General features: G+C 44.0%; 1 protein-coding gene across 1 annotated transcript in view; it reads left to right on the forward strand.

The window, feature by feature from the left end:
* The first annotated feature begins 248 nt into the window (after positions 1–248).
* Positions 249–19,570, forward strand: part of IGFBP5 (insulin like growth factor binding protein 5) — a 41,733-nt gene continuing 22,411 nt past the window's right edge. Inside the window, exon 1 of the mRNA XM_054972366.1 lies at positions 249–1,252. Coding sequence (XP_054828341.1) covers positions 922–1,252 — 331 coding nt within the window. The 5' untranslated portion in view covers positions 249–921. The remainder of the gene's footprint in view (positions 1,253–19,570) is intronic.

The following is a 19,570-nucleotide window of genomic DNA, read 5'->3' on the forward strand; positions in this document are numbered from 1 at the left end:
TCCCCGCTACGACAACGCTGCCTGCCGCTCACCGCCAGGGCTCGGGAAGCCTAGAAGTCAGACGCTGCACACCCCACCCCCCACACACATTTGGAGCGTGCACTGATCTTGCCCTGGTTACTGGCACCCATTCAGGCTGAGGTGTCACTGGGATCTCAGATTGCAGCGAGGGGCTGGCGGGCAGCCAGGGGCAGTCTATTTAAAAGACATGCCTGCTCGGCATTATTCAGTCTCTTTAGAAACTTCTCCAGGGGAAAAGTGTTGGGAGATCTACAAAGTGGAATTTTTTCCCCTCCCTTTTCTCCCCCTTCACTTTCTTTCTCTCTCTCTCTCTCTCTCTTGCCGACTTTGTAAAAATCCTTCAACTTTGCAGAAAACCTCTTTGTTGTTCTTAACCCAATCTAGGAAGACGAGGGTAGGGGGGAAAATACAGCCAGTGCCGACCCAAGCGCAGTCTCTTCTCGACAAAGCCCAGCTCTACCTGCTTCCGTGCTCCTCTAGACGTTTTTAATTTGCTGCAGATAATATCAGGACAGGCGAGAGCAGCTCGGTCCCTACTTTGCTGCCTTTTCCAGCCTCTTGCCGACCTTACTTTTGAGTAGGGCGTGTGGATTATTGTGTACGTCTTTGCGCAGGCACTCCAAAACTATCCTTGCTGCTCCCCCCCTCCGTTCCAGTGAGTTTTTGGGGGGGGAGGAAAAAAAACTCCAACCTGTTGCATCTGCAATTTTTTTGCAACTGCAGATTTTGACAGCCTGTTGAAATTTTTGGTTTTTTAATTCTACTGAATCGTTTGGAAGCGGAAAAGCTTTTGGGGGGAATCTAAGGAAGGAAAAACTTTTTTAAAAATTAATTTTCTTTAAAAAGACGCTCCATACTGTCTGGTTTGCCAGCGACAGTGTGCCTTTGAGTGCCCCGAAGATGCTCTTGAGACAGGTTTTTCTCTTCTGCCTGTGCCTGGGGCTTTCTCAAGGCTTGGGCTCCTTTGTGCACTGTGAACCTTGCGATGAGAAAGCCCTCTCCATGTGCCCTCCCAGCCCTGTGGGCTGCGAGCTGGTGAAAGAGCCCGGCTGTGGATGCTGCATGACATGTGCCCTGGCGGAAGGGCAGTCGTGCGGAGTGTACACTGAGCGATGCGCCCAAGGCTTGCGCTGCCTGCCACGCCAAGGCGAGGAGAAGCCCTTGCATGCACTGCTCCATGGTCGAGGGGCCTGCCTTAATGAAAAGAGCTACAGGGAGCAAGCCAAAAATGGTGAGTCCTGATCTGGGCCTTGGTTCGGGTTCAAGGGGGGATCTTTTTATGTTGCTCTGCTTTCCTTCCTTTGGAGCATCCCCATCTATTGCCTGCCATATGCTAAGAACCCTCTCTCTGCACACCTCTTTCCCTATTTCCTTGAGGTGCCACCTATCCCATCAGGCCATCTTTTCAATCCCCCTACCTTTTGTTTCCCCCTTACCTTCATATGCCCTGCCGTGTAAAACCTGTTTAACCTCCACACAATGCCATTTTCCCCTAGAGGTGCAATAATAGCCTTGCTTCATATGTAGGGGTGTTTTCCTTCTCCACCTTTACTAGCCTGAGGTAACTCTTTTTCCTTCTCTTTTGTTGCATAACTTATTGCATACCTGGTTTTGCACTCCGGTGAGTTTTCCTCACCACCTGTTGGAGCCCAACCCAGGTTCATCACTTGGCCTTCACTAACCACATTTTGCCATCCAGGCTCCTTCCCTTTGCATACCTTCCCGCCAGTCTAAATAGTACTCTTCCCCTCCCTTTTTTTCTTCTGTGGTATTGTCACAGTTCCATAGCAGTCTATTGTGTTTGGCATTTGTTAGTAAATGTTGTGTGTTTTGCAGCCATGTGGTAAAAGCACAGAAGTCTCTCCATCCCCTTTCCACCACCCAGCCCCAGGTATGCCAACCACCATACCTGTACTGCAGCCTAACTGGCCCATCCTATTCTGTCCCAAATCTCAGAATGAGATTTTCTTGGGATGCTACTAGCGGTCATTATCAGCTAAATTATTTGGCATAGAAATGAACAGGTGCAACAGAAAAATGAAAAAGAATGGGGGGGGGGTGATCAGCATTTCTACTTTAAATGTTTTTTTTAAAAAAAGACACGTTTCCTATACTTTATTGCAGCAAGACGTTTCTTCATCTTTCTTCATACTTGCACTCAAAAGCCTCCCCCCTCCCCCAAGCAACGGTTTCTATCCCTCCTCCTGCCCTCTTCATCATTTACTTTCTGCAAAACTGCTTGTTGCATCCATGCAGCAAAGATTTGCAGTTACAGATGCTGTTTCCCAATACACTATAAATCTTACTTTTTAAATTTTACCCTTCCGCTGCTTGCTGGTATTGGCTCCATTTGGTTGTCATCTCCTCTGGCACAGGGAAAATTCCTCAAAAAACAGACACATTTCAAAATGTCTGGTGCTACCTTTGGAAGGTGCTAAAGGCAAAGATGAAAAATGATTTCTTGGATAATTCGGTATGTGGGATCTGCTCTGTTACGTGAGGAGGAGGAGATATATGACTTGATTTCCTGTCTCAGCCCAGCAAACTGCTTCCACTGAAATTCGGTTTCTGTGAAAACTCCCTGTTGCAGATCATCAACAGCTTCTTTCCGCCCTCTGTGTGTTTGTGTGTGTGTGTTGAGAGAGAGAGAGAGAGACAGAGAGAGAGAGAAAGTTAAGCAGTTTGTTCAGTAATATGAGCAATATGGCTAAAGGCAAATACAGCAGCATGCAAAGGAACACACTCAGCTCTTCTTCTGCATCGTTTGGAGTAACAACAGTGCCACTTACAGTCGGATGAGACCAGCAGCAGTTTGACTATGAGATATTCTGCACGCGTTGGATAATGCACTTCCAATCCTCTTTATAGATCGTTTGGAATGGATCTTTTCGTGCGTGGAACAAAAAATCCACCTCAAACGATTGATAAAGTGTATTGAAAGTGCATTATCCAACGTGTGCAGAATCGCTCCACGTCTGAACACGGCTGAACTTTTTCTTTTCTCTACTTCTCCTCCCCTACCCCTTCTGTCATGTTCCAGCTGTACAGCAGGTACTCAGGGGAGGTCTCTTATGTCAGGGATAGGCAAAATTTGTGTTTACATGGCCGCTCTAGTCTTCAAATGGTAGTCCTGGCCTGAAAGTCTCTTTCGCTGCACAGATCAGCCCCCTCACCACATCTGGTCACGCTCTGTCATAAAATCTCAGAGTAGCCATTGGGGGTCATGTTTTATTTGCTATCTAAAGGATTATGTAGAAAAATGTGCAATCTCTCCTTTACACATAGCCCTTGATGAAAATTGTATTCCTTTATGTGAAACCTGGGGGGAGGGGACTTTATTGTGACTTGGCCTGAAATTTGGCAGACCTGTTGGAGGCCAGCAGGTAATCTTGCTTTGTGGGTCAGATTCTGCTCATATAAATGACTATCCCAGTGAGCTTCTATGGAATTGGCTGTATGCTGAGCCACTCTTCAGGTTTTTTTAATTTTTATATATTATGTGTAAGTTCATTTTAAGTCCTCTTAATCATACCACCCAAAATGAGGAAAGACACAAAAATGAACATGCAAGTATCCCAGTGGACTCTGTATGAACTGTTTGTGGGTTGCAGGGTCTCTGGATGTTGTTGTATTGTCATCCAGTGACCTACAAGTATTGTTAAGAATTTTTAGAAGGCAGATGCTGAACAAAGAGACTCCCCTTGCCTATCATTATTAAAATGACTATTGGAGTAACTTAGCCTCTCTCCTTACCTCTAGGATGGAAGTTTCAAACATAATGAATGTTGTGCATATCCAGCATGCCTTTGAAATATTTCAGACATTTGTCATGTTCTGAGGGGCTTTCATATTTCTGGGCAGTCCTTCAGAACACAGGACATCTGGCCATTCCACTTGGCAGTGCCCGTACCCACTTCCCTCCAGTCTTGCCAGTAAATTTCTAGAAACATCTTTGCTCCTCACAATAATATTAAAGCAGTTGCTGCAAATAACAACAAAGCCACCTTTCTCTGAAAGCAGAAGATGTCTTAAGTGTATTAGGAATAGATGACTTGGGCAGAACTTTATGCCTGCAAGTCTTTAAAAAAAAATTAGGAATTTCTGAGGGCAAGGCACAGGGAAAATAAAAGCTCTTGGCACCAGAACAGTAGAGTGTGAGAACGGAGAAGTATATTTTCATAAGCATGTTTCTAAGCAACTGTTGAAGGGGAAAAAATGAAGTTTGACTTGAACTTGAAGGCTTGTGCCAGGTTGGCCAGAAATCCAAAGAGTGAGCGTTCAAGAAGCCCGTCCCAGCTGTGGTCTATTGATGACCAAAATTGGCCCAGAATAGGAAGCAGAGTGGCAGGGAATCAGGCCTATGTGTATAATAAATTAAGCATTGGTGAAGAAAGGTGATTATTTTTTCCTGCTCTTGAGAATGTGTCTGGCTTTAGTGAGTGTTAAGAAAGGGTCTTCCCCCCCCCCCCACTGGTTTCTACACAGGATATGTTACCGTAGTTTGGGACTATGAATGGGAGAAGGCCAATGGTCCATTTGACGGAGGAGTTGGTTTCTTATGCCTCAGTTGGTGAACGTCCTGAGTGCCACATAAACAGAATAAAACATTTGACAGGTCTATTCAGATATTTAGTAGCCCCTCTTTGCTGTTGATCCATGATGCTAGAGTAGATGGCATACTCTCATTTAGTCCTACATCGTCTCCTGCCCAAGGCAATTTTTGTCCATGTCTCCCTGCACCCCATGGCATGTTTAACTCCTGCTTACCACTTAGCAGAACCCACTGCTCCTTTCCACAATGATGATATGACTCCCTTAGGCCAGCTCCCACACACCTCTCAGCTCCTTCCTTTATTTGCTAATATGCTGGTGGACAGGATCCACACCGATCAGCAAGTTTTCTTCTTGCTGTTATTAAACAATTCTTCTGGAAGTGTAAGATCATAACACTCTCATCCTGGGATTGAACCATATCTTAGGAGGGAGGTGAGGTTATATGATTGAATGCTCTTCTCTTTTCCTGTTTTGTATCTTCTCCTGTTTTGCCTAAGCTAGAATCCTTTTCAAGGATTCTTTTCAATCATTTTCAAGAAAAGGGAGTTTTTTTACATGGGGAAGATTCAGTCATTTGATTCCCTTGTGGTTCAGTCCCAGAAGAGCTTTCCCATGTGATTTTAATGAACATGTTGCTATGTCAGATATCATCCACACCTTCCTAACTCTTACCTGAGTGTTTTTTTTTCTAAAGGAGATGCAGTTATTGCAGGAGCATCCTCTGGTGGCCACATTCTGCAACAGCAGTTGCAGTGAACAAATCTTACCTAAGGGAAATCATACTGTCCAGATGATTTCCTGTGCAACCGAAAAGGCCAGGAACATGCCTGAGTTTATTTTTAATGATACACAATAGATTGGGGAATAGATCCCAATAAATATCCTGCTCACTCAGGAAGCTAAGGCAGTTTCCAACAGTATATTTTGCATGTCTAGTTTGCGGAACTACAACCAGCCCAAAATATATTTGTCTCCTGAGTAGTCATGCACACAGAGATGAATGAGGCTTCCAGTCAAGCAGATGCACAAACATGGCTGCAGGCCTAAGGGCCAAATGTGAGCTTTGGTAGTCAGATCTCCACCACCACTCAAAGGAGAAAAATGTTCCTAGACGCCAGGTATTGCCAACAAGTTCCCCCCCACCCCCGCCGCCCCTTTTTCCTTTTGAAGACGAGACGCTGAGCCTTACAAGATGCTGAGCCAACAATAACTGCTGCTAGGAAGGAGGGAGTCTTGAATCTAGCTTTTAAAAAAATAATGTTTTTGCTGTATCAGCTTTCACAAGTCAGGAGAGAAGCAATGACTTGAGCTTAAGTTTCCTGCGGCTAGTCGTAGATTTAATATTTTATCATTCCTTTGACATAGTTCCCCTCAAACTCTGTGCTCAAATGAGTTTAACATGGGAGCCAGATCTAACAGGCACTGGACAGCTGCAACAGTGTCTGGGATTGGGGGGGCGGGGGCGGGGGGGCGGGTGCACAGCTAGAAGTGGAGGGAGAAGTTCAGGGTGAACTGGGGTTAGGCAGGGTGAGGGTTGGGGCAAGGTTCATGGGAGCAGCAAGCTGTGTGCCTTCTACCATTGCCAAGATCTGCTGCCTGTCCTCTGCATAACTGGCTACCCTTTGCGCACTGTTCCCGCTCTGCATGAAGCCAAGGCAGCTTTGAAATTCTCAAGATGTTAAAGCCAAGGCTAGTAGCAACAGGCCTGAGGCTCTCAGAAACAGGAAAAACTCCATTCTTTTTTTTATCTTACAAGATAGGGGAGGGGGGAGTGAGTAGTTTAATCCATCAGGTCTGAGCAAGAAAGTCGACCTTTTGTCTGTGGAAAGACAGTGGTGCTTCTGAGGGAAACGTTGGCAACTATATTTTGAAGGAGGAATGAGTTTAAGGGATTGATGAAAAGCAGCCAATAGACCTATAAAGAGGGGGTAGAACTGGCAGAACATGGAAGGATGACATTGCTACACTGAGAATGCAGGGGTTTGTGTGTGTGTGTGTGTTTTGTACATGTGCTGCTCCCCACAAATACATGTCCGAAGTATCCAACTGCATTCTTAAAATATAAAGGGATCAGAAAACCAATCTGTAGGCTCCTAACAACAGAGACAAAAAGACATTGGTGTGATCGGTTGGGTTGCCAACTGGCCTGGATAAAAATATCTTTTTGACATTTGTCCTTTAATAAAGGCTTAACATGTAGAAATGGGTAGTTGAAGCTTTTCAGGACACGGAGGAAAAGAACACCGCCTGGTAAATAACATCTCATTAAGCCCCTGTTACTGGGACAAGACAGTTTCCTCAAGGCCTGTTGGCAACCTTAGGGATGCACACCAGAAACTGCTTTTTATAGTGTGTGTATGTAGGTTTATAAGTGACTGTGGGTCACTTCTTTTACCTGCGTGTTCATTAATGATCTCTCATTACTGCCTTGGTGCATACATAACTTGTGTCTGGTTCCACTAAAAAGCTCTGTGGTTCTGGTCAAATGGAAGTTCCGTCTGCAGCATTTAAACTCAGGGTTCAATTGCATAGGCAAGTCATCATGTGAGAGAACTTGGTGATTGCGTATGTGAGTGAGTGAGATTTTAATAACGGCACAATAAGCAGATTTCAGCACATGAAGATTTTTAGACAGCATTTAGAAGAGCAATCAGGAGAGCTTTACATGCTGAATTTATCTATTTTGCATCTTTTAAAGGTACAGAAGTGTCCCGCTCCATGTAGCCAATTATTGCTACCCTAACCCATCACAGAACCAGAGTCACATTGAGGGAACCTTTCTCTCTGCCGTCATCATACAACCTCTACTCAGTTCACTGCACTCAGAAGTCAGTTTGCCAACTTTTCAACCAGCCACTGTAGCTATGTTTTTCATAGCATTTTCATCACCAAACATAACTTGATATTGTTCTCCATGCTGTAAGAAGGGACACCTGCACATAAACAGATCAAGCCAGGCTTTATTTAAGGGGTTTGTTTCTTTTGAATTTAAGGGCTAGGCACTTTTCCTGTTTCCTGTGCTCACCTGCTCATTTATCTGATGCCATCATTCCTCTGTTCACCTCTTCTCTATGCCACCTTGCCAGTTTGCTTGTTCCCTAATAAGCTGCCCAGGTTTTTCCATGGTTAGGGGATTTCCTAGAGCACGTAACTATTGATTACCAGCGTGCAAGCTCTGTAGGCCAATATTCAGACAATGTCTTTTGCCATACCCTGTAGCAGAGCCAACATGGGAGCTCTGCAGTATGTGGCTCCCAGCTCCCAGCACTAATTACCTCTCTGAATGAACACAGGGCTGTTAAGCTCATATGTTTATTATGGGCTTTGTGACATAAGCAGGGTCATGCTCATCTGTAGCACTGCAAAGTTATGCCACCCATTTCTCAAAAGCATTCCTTGACTGCTGCAATGGGTTGCTTAGTGTGTAAGGGTTGAGATATTGGACCCTCTTTTGCTGCCCCCATAAAGAGGTGGGGAAAGCAAACATTCCCTCTCAAATAACATCTCATATCTCTGACCGAGTATCTGGGACTGTGTTCAGTTTAGTTAGAAATAAGTCCCACTGACCTGAAGGGGACAAACCCTCATTTAAGAGGATTTATGACTGCCAGCCCTAAACATACATTTCAAACATTAAAGAGATGAAGAAGAACTTTACAGCAAACTGCTGTCACTCACAGAGATTGGATCTGCAGTAGGGTTGCCAGTCCCCTGCTGGGGGGCAGGGGATCCTACTCCCACCCTCTACCCGCCATCCCCACTTACCTGGCAGCACATGACCCGTGTGATGATGTCACTTCCCAGAAGTTATGTCATCGTGCAGGCAAAAGGTAAGTACTGTGCCTCCAACCTCCCATCTGAGGTGTAGGGGACCTGGCAACCCTAATCTGCAGACATTAACCAGTGATATTTATTTATTTTTTCATTTATACCCCACTTTTTTTCCAGTGGAGACCCAAAGCAGTTTGTCATTGTTTCGTCCTCTGGGTTATCCTCACAACAACCACCCTGTGAGAGACAGGTTTCACTGAGAGAGTGAGTGGTGCAAGATCACCTAGGAAGCTTCCATGGCAGAATAGAAATTCAAGTCTTGTTCTCCTGGATTCTAATCAGACACATTAACCACTACACCATGCTGGCTCTCAAAAAGCTTTACATCTATTTATTTTTATTTATTTATTTAAGACTGTGATGCAATCACAAAGACACTTATTAGCTGTTTTAGCACCTAGAGGAGCTCAAGGCAACTTAACAATATAAAACAAAAACAAACATCAAGTCATATTTAAAATACAGTTTAAAAAATTTTCACTAGAGAGGGGCACGAACCAGAAAAATTCCAAACCATGCGGTTCGTGGTTCATCGTGTTTCACGAACCATGAACTTTCACGAAGTTGCCCTAGTTCACAAACCGGTTCGTTCAGTTCATGAAAATATCACTTCCAGGTCAGCAGAAGGTCTGCAGAGAGCCCATCCCCCCATTGCCTAGGAAATTGATTGATTAGTGCCAGGCTGTCTGCACTGATGAACTGAAATATGAACCAAATGAACCGGCCTAAAATTCATCACAATTCATGAGAAATGAGCTCCCACAAATCACTGGTTCGCAAACCACAAACTGGCCCAGTTCATGACGAACTTTGGTTCGTATTTCAGGGGGGTCATGGGAGGGAATGTGGGGGGAGAACGTACCTCACACGGGAGCACACTCCAGAGCTCTGGGCCCATTCCCCACACTTCCCTACTCCCCGCCAGCCAGGTGAATGGTGATGGGGGCAGAGGCTAGGAATGAGGGATCCCCTGCTCCCAACGGGGGACTGGTAACTGTACAGTCACCTCTGCTGTTTCTACTTGCTAGGAGTGCCAGTAGCCTCAAGAAAAATTAATCCTGCCAGAGGTTTCTAAGCTCATGGGCTGGAGGGAGACTGTTTTCTACAAAAGTTAAAAAGAGCAAGGCAAGCAGTTTAATCTTGAGCCCCTAATATACCTGTTTATAATGGTAACCTGAAGAAAATGCTGCAGGAGTTTGAAGTTCTCTACCCAGGCCTCTCTAGTTTGCATTTTGCCCTCAGGTTTGAATATAAAGGTGTGGCATTTGGCATGTGCAAATGGGTACTACCTTAGCATTTTTGAAGAGTGCAGGTGAAGTTGGGCCACTTGGGGACATAATCCATGAGCTGGGCTTCTGTAGAGAGTTTCTGTCCATGTATGCTTGAGTAGGAGGATTCTAGCTGGTAGACAAAGGGACAGGAAGGACATGATGCCTCATCGCTGGCAGATTTCAGGATATAGGAGAATCTATCTAGGGTCATCAACAGGCCTGGAGAAAAATGCCCTGCCCCTTTGATAATAATAACTGCTTATATGCTGTTCTTCTGGACAGATCAGTGCCCACTCAGAGCAGTGAACAAAGTCAGTGTTACTATTATCCCCACAATACCACTAAAGAGCTGGGGCTGAGGAGTGGCTTACCCAAGGCCACCTTCAGAGCTCATGACAATAGTGGGAGTCGAACCAGCAGAGTGCTGATTCTCAACCCAACCACTTAACCACCAAGTTACAGCAAATGGTGAGGTTATTTACCTCCATGCCATCAAAAGTTTCAACAGCTCATTTCCACACATTAAACCTCTTAAAGAAACAGAACATTTTCCTCCAGGCCTGATTCAGGCACCATATTCCATATGGTCAGAATGAGAAGTCACACGCGTTTGAGACAGAACCGCTCTGGGTTGACAGCAGAATAGCACGCTCTCTACAGGCACCATTTTCCTTAGCCTCACTGTGGTTCAGCATAGCCATCTGATCATTCACACAGTACATAACATTTTATGGGCAGAAAAACTGCACTGTTAACTGCTGAGTTAACAGGCAGCAGGAATATAACACCTGAAGTTTTTCAAGAATAGAGATCCAGTTATTGGGGAAAGAAGAGTTTGGTATTTTCTGTTGGCTGTGCTGCTTCTAAAGTTGTAAGGGGGAAGAAAGGAGCAATACTGTCCTTGTAATCCACTCTGTCACAGTACTTTGGGCTTCTCTTCCTCTTGCTTTCCAGGAATGAGGCCTTTAAGTACCAGACCTGCCCAGATTAGTTATTCTAGAGCCTTTTGTGCAGCCCAAGAGCAAGATAATAGAGAAGGGCTGAATAGAGAGAAGGGGAGAAAATAGATTCGTGACAGCAAAACATTTGGAATATTTTTGAAAATGCTTATACCATTCAGAGGCAGTCTTTTCTCTTTGATTTTCTAAGAGTACCCCAACTAAAGGATTTTTAAAAATGGAGTAACTACAGCTGTTCAGTTCTTATGAGTAATCTCTGATGAATTAAGCACCTAAAGTATATTCAACCATACTGCTGTTAGTTATCAGTTCAAAAAAACTGCACCCACAAATATCAAAACAAGTTACTTCCTCCAATATCCACTTTCCACCGACCTTGCTCCTCAGTCCTGGAGAAGCTCTGGGCAACCTTATGTTAAACCATGTATTCTGTCTTTTTAAAGTAGTCATTTTCAGATGTTTTATAGAGACCACTTGTAATATGCACAGAGTCCTAGTATAATACCCTAAAGCTTAGGTTGTCAAACTATGTGATGAACCCCACTTATTTAATTGGAGATACCAGAGACTGAATTTGGGGTCATCTATATGCAAATCAAATGCTCTTATTAAACCACAGTCTTTCACTCTGCAGAAGAGATGTACACAATGCCATAGAGAAAGAGGAATCTGAAGAATTGTTGCAGATTTCCAATAAATGTGTGTGGCTTTAAGACAGGATGAGATAATATTCTGCTCTTCTCATACCACAGGTAGACTCATGCCTCTAACTCAAAAATCTGTGCAAGCAGGGGATAGGTTACACACATGTTCTCCCTACACTCATCCATGTAACTGATGGATGGTACTTGGATAGAAGGCCAAAAAAGCAGAGTAAGTTTAGGAGACCTGGGTTCAAAAAATGCTCCAAGGAAAAGTGTTCTACATCCACCTACCCCCCTCTGCTGAGAATGCTTGCTATACACACCCTAGGGAGCCATGCTGTAATGGCAGAATGACCAGATGGTTAGTATATCAGCAAAGTCGACCGCTGTTTTTAATGAAATGCCACTGAGCCTTTGATAGGTTAATGGTGCTGATTAATCAAGTAATGCTTTTAGCTGAAGCAATTTCTGATTGAATTGATGGCTTGAAAAACCTGTCTAGCTCTTATCCACCCTCTGCTACCCTTGACGAATCAACAATCCTTCAGTTTTCAAGTAGGCAGAATTGAAATAATACTTCTCTGATTCCTTTGAGACCAGTCTATGCTTTCTAAGGAGCTCACTGTTACAATCCCCACCTATCACTCAACTCTTGCTTCCCCCATTCCTTTCCAGTGTCTGCCTTTCACCAGTCTTGTTGAAATCCCCTTTTCAGCCAAAACATGTGAACAGAAATACATTGTGTAAACAAACAGAGCAAATACTTGGTGAATGGGTTTCTCCAAGTCACCAGGTGTGTGTCTTCCAAGCAGCTGCCCTTGAGGGCAGTCAGTTCTGCCAGTCACTGAGAACGCATTTCCAGAAGGGAGGAAGGAGCTCAGAAATGTTGTGCAATTGGGAATTTGTTACATTGGATTTGTTTGTTTGATTTGTTTTAACTCTACAGTGGTCAATGGATACAGCCAGTCGGGTTTGCAGCAGAAAGTAGAAAAGGATACGTAGGTGGCAGTTGCTGAGGGAGGCAGCTGTTAGAAGCTGATGTAGCTTGGAACAAGAGATTTTGTTTTTATTAAAAAAAATGTAAGTGGTTGTCACATTTACAAAACAATCAAATCAACTGGGCCATTGTTATTGTTATTGTCGTTATTGAAAAAATAAACTTTTGGTGCATTTTGCAGCCTAAGCACATTTTTCAGCTGTAAGTTCCATTGGGCTTAAAGGGACTTATTCCCTCATATTACATTCCAAAGTGGGGACCTTACTAGTCTGCTGCAGCCAAAACAACAAAGCATCTTGCTCTAACATAAAAATGAATAAATGTGTTCTGGCAGATGCAGGCATGAGCCAGAGTCTTCTTCATCAGATACCCTTCTAAGGGTGCTTTAGGCTTGTAGCCTTAGCAGTAACTTCAGTACTGCAGTATAACTCCTAATGTACAAAAGCCAGAAAGAAGGACAATTGATAAGCAATTGAATAATTCCATTTCATCTAAGCACTTGTGGATTGATGCCCATCAATTGGAGAGATTGTCTGAATCACCAGCAACTTGATTGACAGAACATGACATTCTCCACATATTGCACATAGTGCAGCTTTGTTGCTCTACAACTGTGCCATATTATTTTATGCTAACCATTAAAACACTCAGCAACATATCAGAAGCAAGTCGCAGACTTCTGTAGCATCCACAAGATCAAGGAAGCTCAGAATTGTTGACACCTCTTAATTGTCCAGCCTTGTGTTTATTTTTTAAAGGTTTTGGTCAGCTAATCGACTTTGGAAAGGTACGGTTCTGTTTGAGGGTAAGATCTATGAGTTACTACTTCATTCAGGCTGCTTTGTTTTGGGGCACAGAAAGTGTATCTTTTGATGTGTATCAGAAGTTCAGTAAATGAAACTTCTTGATAACGCAGCTGCAATGGTAAGAGAAGCTTCACCTGCATTTCTTCTTGTCGTATAGTTTTTATATGAGCCCTACTTACAAAAAAAAGCCCTAAACTTCACACCATAGCATTCTTCTCAATAGACAGAAATGACTTGGCATAATCCAAGCAGATACTTCAGAGCTTAAATGGTCCCCCCTAAAATGTCAGGAGCGCTTTTTATATTTAGTATAGCATGGCGGAGCAGCCAGTGAAACATATTGTGGGATTTGTTTGACTGACTTTGATTTATCATAATTGGGTCCCCATTTTTTCCCTAAGAAACTCTGTGCCTTGAACAGCTGCATTAGTGGTGGTGGGGCGGGGAATCAACAGCTATATAACTTTCCCCATTGCCACAACTCCTTGCTGAGGGAACCACACCTATTCCACAGGTGCAGGGCTTTTTTTCAGGGGGAACGTGGGGGAATGGAGTTCCAGAACCTCTTGAAAATGGTCACATGGCTGGTGGCCCCGCCCCCTGATCTCCAGACAGAGGGGAGTTGAGATTGCCCTGCGCGCCGCCCAGCGGCGCGGAGGGCAATCTAAACTCCCCTCTGTCTGGAGATCAGGGGGCGGGGCCACCAGCCATGTGACCATTTTCTCTGAGGGCAACCCACTGAGTTCCACCACCTCTTTTCCCAGAAAAAAGCCCTGCACAGATGCATAACAGTCAGAAATTCAAGACATGGAAAACAAAGCTTTCCATAAGAGAAGTTATTTTCTTTTCATCTGTAGAATAAAAGTTTAAATAAATACATTATGAGTTTAATTTTACATTCCCTTCTCCTTGAGGCCAGAAATACCTAGCAAGCATGCTTTATTCCATCTCTGATTCTTTCTTATGGAAGACTTTTTTTGCACGGGTGATTTTCACCACTTCTGGCTCCATACCTTTTCAGATTTTCTTCTGATGTGGCTCCCACAGTCCACCCTCGCCTCCCAGAGCATGCTCCTGGGTGGCATGGCGCGCTCCTGAGTGCTGCAGCAGTCCATTTCAGGCTGGAATTAGCCAAATTCAGGCCCAGTTCAGCTCAAATCAGGCTGGATTTGGGCCAGATTCAGGCTAGATTGGGCTGCTGTAGAGTGCAGCAGCGCTCCCACACTCCACAGCAACCAGATTTGGGCCAAATCAGGCCGGATTCAGGTTGATTTGGTTATGAATTGGGCCCAATTTGGCACCCTGCAGAGCATGGGAGCGCTCCCAGAGTGGCACACAACCTGTGCAATGATGTCACTTCCCAGAAGTGACATCATCACGCAGGCCAGCAGCACGCGCAAGCTCTGTGTGCATGCACGAGGAAGTGTGGTATTGTGGTATTGTGTGGTAAAATACAAATGTCGCAGCAAACCGAGGACTTCACTCACACAATGCTCTTCATTTGCTATTGTATTCTGAAGCTTAGTTTCCAATGTATTTGGGTGTTTCATCAATCTGCAGTAGAAATAAAATGGCCACTGTTTACCACACATTACCAGAGTTTTAGATAAAGCACTAGGAGCATTTCATTATTGGTTTCTGAATGTATGGGTGTATTTGATTATAAATATTGTACAATTGACCACTGAAGAAGGTCTTAGGGGCGAAACGCATATGGTTGATCTTTGTGCTGTTCATTGAACTGTACCATCATCTGTGTATGGAGAACGTTTTAGCAATTTTTAGCATATGCTTGTAGCCTGCCATTCACACCTTATGTTTTAAACTTGTTTTTAACTTATATTTTGTTTACATTTATAATAAATACTCTCTTGGGATATATTTTATATTTTAAGTTGTAACTTGACCCTTCTATTTTCCCCTTGCTTGTTTGGGTTGAGTTTGCGGGGATCTTCCGCACGCCCCCCCCCGCCCCCTGTTTTTCTTCCTTGTTGAAGGCAAGAGAGTACAATTCTAGAGAGAAAAATAGAGGTTACACTTGGATTGTTGTGAAAGGGGCTCTGAAGGCTGTTTCTCATGCAAGGCCTCCTGAGTCTGACACATGTATTATTATAGAATTGCCAGCTCTGGGTTGGAAAATTCCTGGAGATTTGGGGAGGGGGCTGGAGCCTGGAGAGGGTGGAGTTTGGAAAGGGGAAGGACCTCAGTGGAGTATAATGCCATACTGTCCAAGTTGGGAAATTTCTGGTGATTTGAGGAAATATTTTTAAGTGGCACCGTACCAGTGGCATGATGTCATTCACCACATCCTGCCCCCTCCTTCTTCCACTGATTTACTGCATGGCTAGCTACCCTAGCTAAGTCACAATGGGCTCTCTGCCTGGCCACCAGCCGTGACACATACAACAAACATGCCTATTCCTGTATGGCCACCTTGTTCCGTATAGAGAGCTCTGTGCCTTTAATAGCTGCAGGAAGGACAGGAATCCAACAGGAGCAGATTCCCCCACATGTACGGAGCTCCTAGCAAGAAGAAAAAAGATAGTAACCCTACTTGTGACTGGGGGTGGGCCAGATCTTCCTCTATATCCTCACCACCATGGCCCAGCCAGCAAGAGATAAACTTCCAGTATGAAACCAGAAGTCATACCCTTGCATCAGAGCAACACTGTAGGATTCACCCAAAATTCTATGGTTAAACCATAGAGTTTTGGGCGAATCCTACAGCATTACCCTAACACAATAATATTTCTTTCAGTTTCGTGACAAAAGTGATGTAGCGTGAAAGCATGATGCCAAACAGCTTTTATCCACCACCAAAATTATCCTGCTTGGGTGCCAGCTATGACTGGCAAACTTAATTGTGATATAGCTAAAGTTACCCTGCCCTGCAACTAGGAAGCAGCCCAGACTGTGGAAGGTTTTCTGTGGCCTACAACTACACAAAACAAGCACATCAGATCATCAGGGTCAAAACAAAGCTCAGGACTATCACAGGTATTTTGCCTTCACCTATTTTGCTGCTTCTCTATTGACAAGATAAGATTGTATCCCTGTCTCCAAGGATCTTTCAGTCTGTGGCCTTTCCAACAAGGGATGGACCTAAAATGCATTTGCTGTGATGTGGTTTGTTACGCAGACACTTGACCTCTAGGAACTGAACTGTGATTAATTCCCATAGCCTTTTTTCTTCTAGCTGAGCACCAAACAGCTGTCAGATGATAACAGCTTTCACTCACCACTCACATGGCTGGGAGCCCAGTTCAGAGTTTCAGAAGTGAAAGATCCCTATCCAGTTACCACCCCTCAGAAACAATTCTAGACTTGCTTGTCGGCCCCCACTCTGGACACCATGTTTATCTGAGAGGTGGGCGTTTCTAATGGAGATCCCATGCTGTGGATTGTGGAATCCCCACTTAAACTCTAGACAGATGTTGACAATCCAAAGTGACTCCAGTGCAAGGGGATAGAAATATGAGGCTTTATTTCAACACTGTGGAAGCAATCAAGTGGCATAGAGATAATGGGGAATGGTATAATTGAGTATGACGAGGGCTGCTAAGAGCCCACAGAAAAAGTGCCTTCTGCGTTTCCCCCTCATATCATCCAGATCTAACTCAAACATTATATGAAGAAAATCACAGGGACTTGCCCAATCCCATAGGCTTCCAAGGTGATCAAGGCCCCTAGAATTTTGTTCCCCAGTTCTCCCTCTTTTTGGAGGTGCTGGGGATGGCTGAGTGACACAGTCTTAGCAAATGACTGGCCAGTTGTTACTGAATTAATTATTGTTTTACTGATGTGGACACAAAATTGAGACTAATTCAAGGTTATAGACAATTCTGAATCCTGAATATACCTATAACAGAATATTGGTTCCCTTCTTCAGCTTTATCTTCACAACATTGAATTGCCTTGCCAAACAAGCACCGCCCCCCCCCACCCTAAACAAAAAAGTGCCCTAGCTGGGTTTTTTGACAGCCAGTTAACAGAAAAGCAAGGGGCAGGACCATTTTCTCCTTCCCTTAGCCATTTTTAAAACTAACTGTATACTTTAAGTGAATAGTTTTTGTGCTAGGATCTACCCATTGCTTTTCTACTAAACAGGTGCTATCCCTTAACCCATAGGACTGTTGCCGCAAGAGTGATTCAGATACCACAATTGTATTTCTGTTAAGAGCTGACGACTTGAATCTTTGCAGTTTTCCAAGTATTTGTTATGTATTAAGTAAAGATTGTATCATGAATGTGCTAGGACCATTGGGAGGCTATTAAGCGCTTAGACAAAATTTCAAATTTGCACTTCTTTAAAGTATGGATTGAACAAGATTTGGATTTCATTAATGGATAAGGTGATTTGGGATGGATGATTCTAAGAAAATAGACCTAAAAAGTATTTTCCAGAGAGGATGTCATTACTTGATGACTATAAGAGAACTAGATTTACAGAGTACGAGGTACCAATATTTAACAGAATTGTTCATAATTTTTGATGACTGACTGTCTCTTTATTTCATGGTTATGACTGTACATTTATTTGACAATAATTCAAATGGGTTATGGTGGCCAGAGCCCCAGGAACCAAACTGGGGGTTCAGGGGTGCTCTCTCACATGTGCAGGCAAAGCACATGTTCACACATCGTGCCAGAAAATGACATCATTTTCCAGCACAATGGAGCCACTCCACTGAAGCTAAGCTCAGGAGAAGACGTAGCAATGGGGGAGCATGGGCACATGTTTCTTCCCCACTGATCAGGTGAGCGAGGCCAGTGGGGGCGGGGGATAGCCAACCTAGGGAGGATTGAATTCAGTAGAAATTCGAAGAAAACATTTTAAACTCAGCTAGTTTTCCTCAGAGAAGCAGAGTGGATAAAAATCAATGTTTTTTTTAAAAAAAATTAAAAATCAGATTTTAAAATTTAAATTCGATTTTAAAATTTAAATCTGATTTTTTAAATTTAAATTGGATTTGTTTAATAAAATGTTTTTTGAGGAAAAATCCATCTAAAGATAGTTTTCTGTTTAAGATCCATTATAGTCCAAAGGTTATCATCATGAAATAAGGATTAGTTTTTAATTATGTAGCTGTGAGGCTCCTCCCTCACTGGCACCCTCTCCTGATGGCCTGCCATCCTACCAGCTCTCTAGGCAGGTGTCCTCCGGCCTCAGATGGGCAGGGAAGGGGGTTGCACCACCTTGTTCCTTCTCCTGCCGTGGGAGTAGCAGCACGCTCTAGCTGTCTCTCTCTGCAAAATCTTCCTCAGCCTTCACAGGAACCTGAATTTAAAGGCCTCCCCTTGCCTCACCTCCCTGGCTCTGCCCCCAATTGCCACCCAGTCTCCCTGACTGGCCCTGCTCCCAGCCTATCTGATAGGAGGACTGGGTAGACTCTGCAGTCTCCGGCCCCACCCACTCCATCCCCACCTAGGGTGGGGCATTTGGTCTGCTCTCTGCCTGGCTCGCCCCTGCTGCTTCTAAACCCTCCCCAGTGGCTCCCCTGGCATTGTGGCGCCTGCGCCTGCCTGACTTCTGCTGATGGCAACCTCCTGTGAGCCTGGATGAAGTGGAGCCATCTGGGCAACTGCAGGAGACAGGTGAGTCTGCTGAGTGGCTGCAGGCTGTTCCCCAGAGTTGTGCCTGGGCGTCGGCTGCAACTGGCCTAAGGGTGAGAGAGGCCTGTAGGGGCTCCTGCAACTGAGGTACTGCCAGAGGCTGTGCGGCAGGGCCTAAAGGGGGTGTCTGCTGCTGCAGGGCTGGTGGTGAGGGTGGACAAAAGGCCGGCGTCGTCAGACAGTAGCATGAGGCTGTATATTCATGCAATGTTTAAATTTTGGGGTAAATGAATTCCATTAATCCATTCACAATGTCATGTTCTTCCAGAGATTTCTGTAAGATTATTGGGCAATTTTCTATCTAGAATACATCATCACAGATATTTGGTTTTACAGTTCTCAAAACTGTGAATTTGTGTCTGTAGAGATCACATGTCTCTTCTTCACAGTAAAAAGGTTATAAAATAAACATACACAGTTGAGAAAAAGACCTTAATGCCATTGTTCCTTTGCAAACCTTTTTACACAGAACCAACCCCATACCTCTTAAGTGCTAAGTTTCAAAAAATTCAATGAATAGAATATGAATAGAAGATTGTTGGAAGTAGAATAGATCTGTACAAGAAGCTAAGTGTGAGGAGTCTTTACGTAGAAAGGAATTAGTCTTTATGTAGAAAACCATGATTTAAATCTAGTCTTACTAATGATTAAATCGTGATTTAAATCATGATTTAAATCAATTCGATTTAAATCAAATCCACCCTGCAGAGAAGACGCATGCATGTTGTATGTCATAGTTTGATCTGGCTAGAACAGAAAAAAAGTCTTGTAGATTTTTCCACTTCACCCATTGTCTCCTACATCCTTAAGCCTAGAGTCCCCGCAATGGTACATCTGTATGGCAATTTTTAAATGATTAAATACTGTTGACTCC

This window comes from Eublepharis macularius, chromosome 2 (genome assembly GCF_028583425.1).
Source record: "Eublepharis macularius isolate TG4126 chromosome 2, MPM_Emac_v1.0, whole genome shotgun sequence".
Taxonomy (NCBI): domain Eukaryota; kingdom Metazoa; phylum Chordata; class Lepidosauria; order Squamata; family Eublepharidae; genus Eublepharis; species Eublepharis macularius.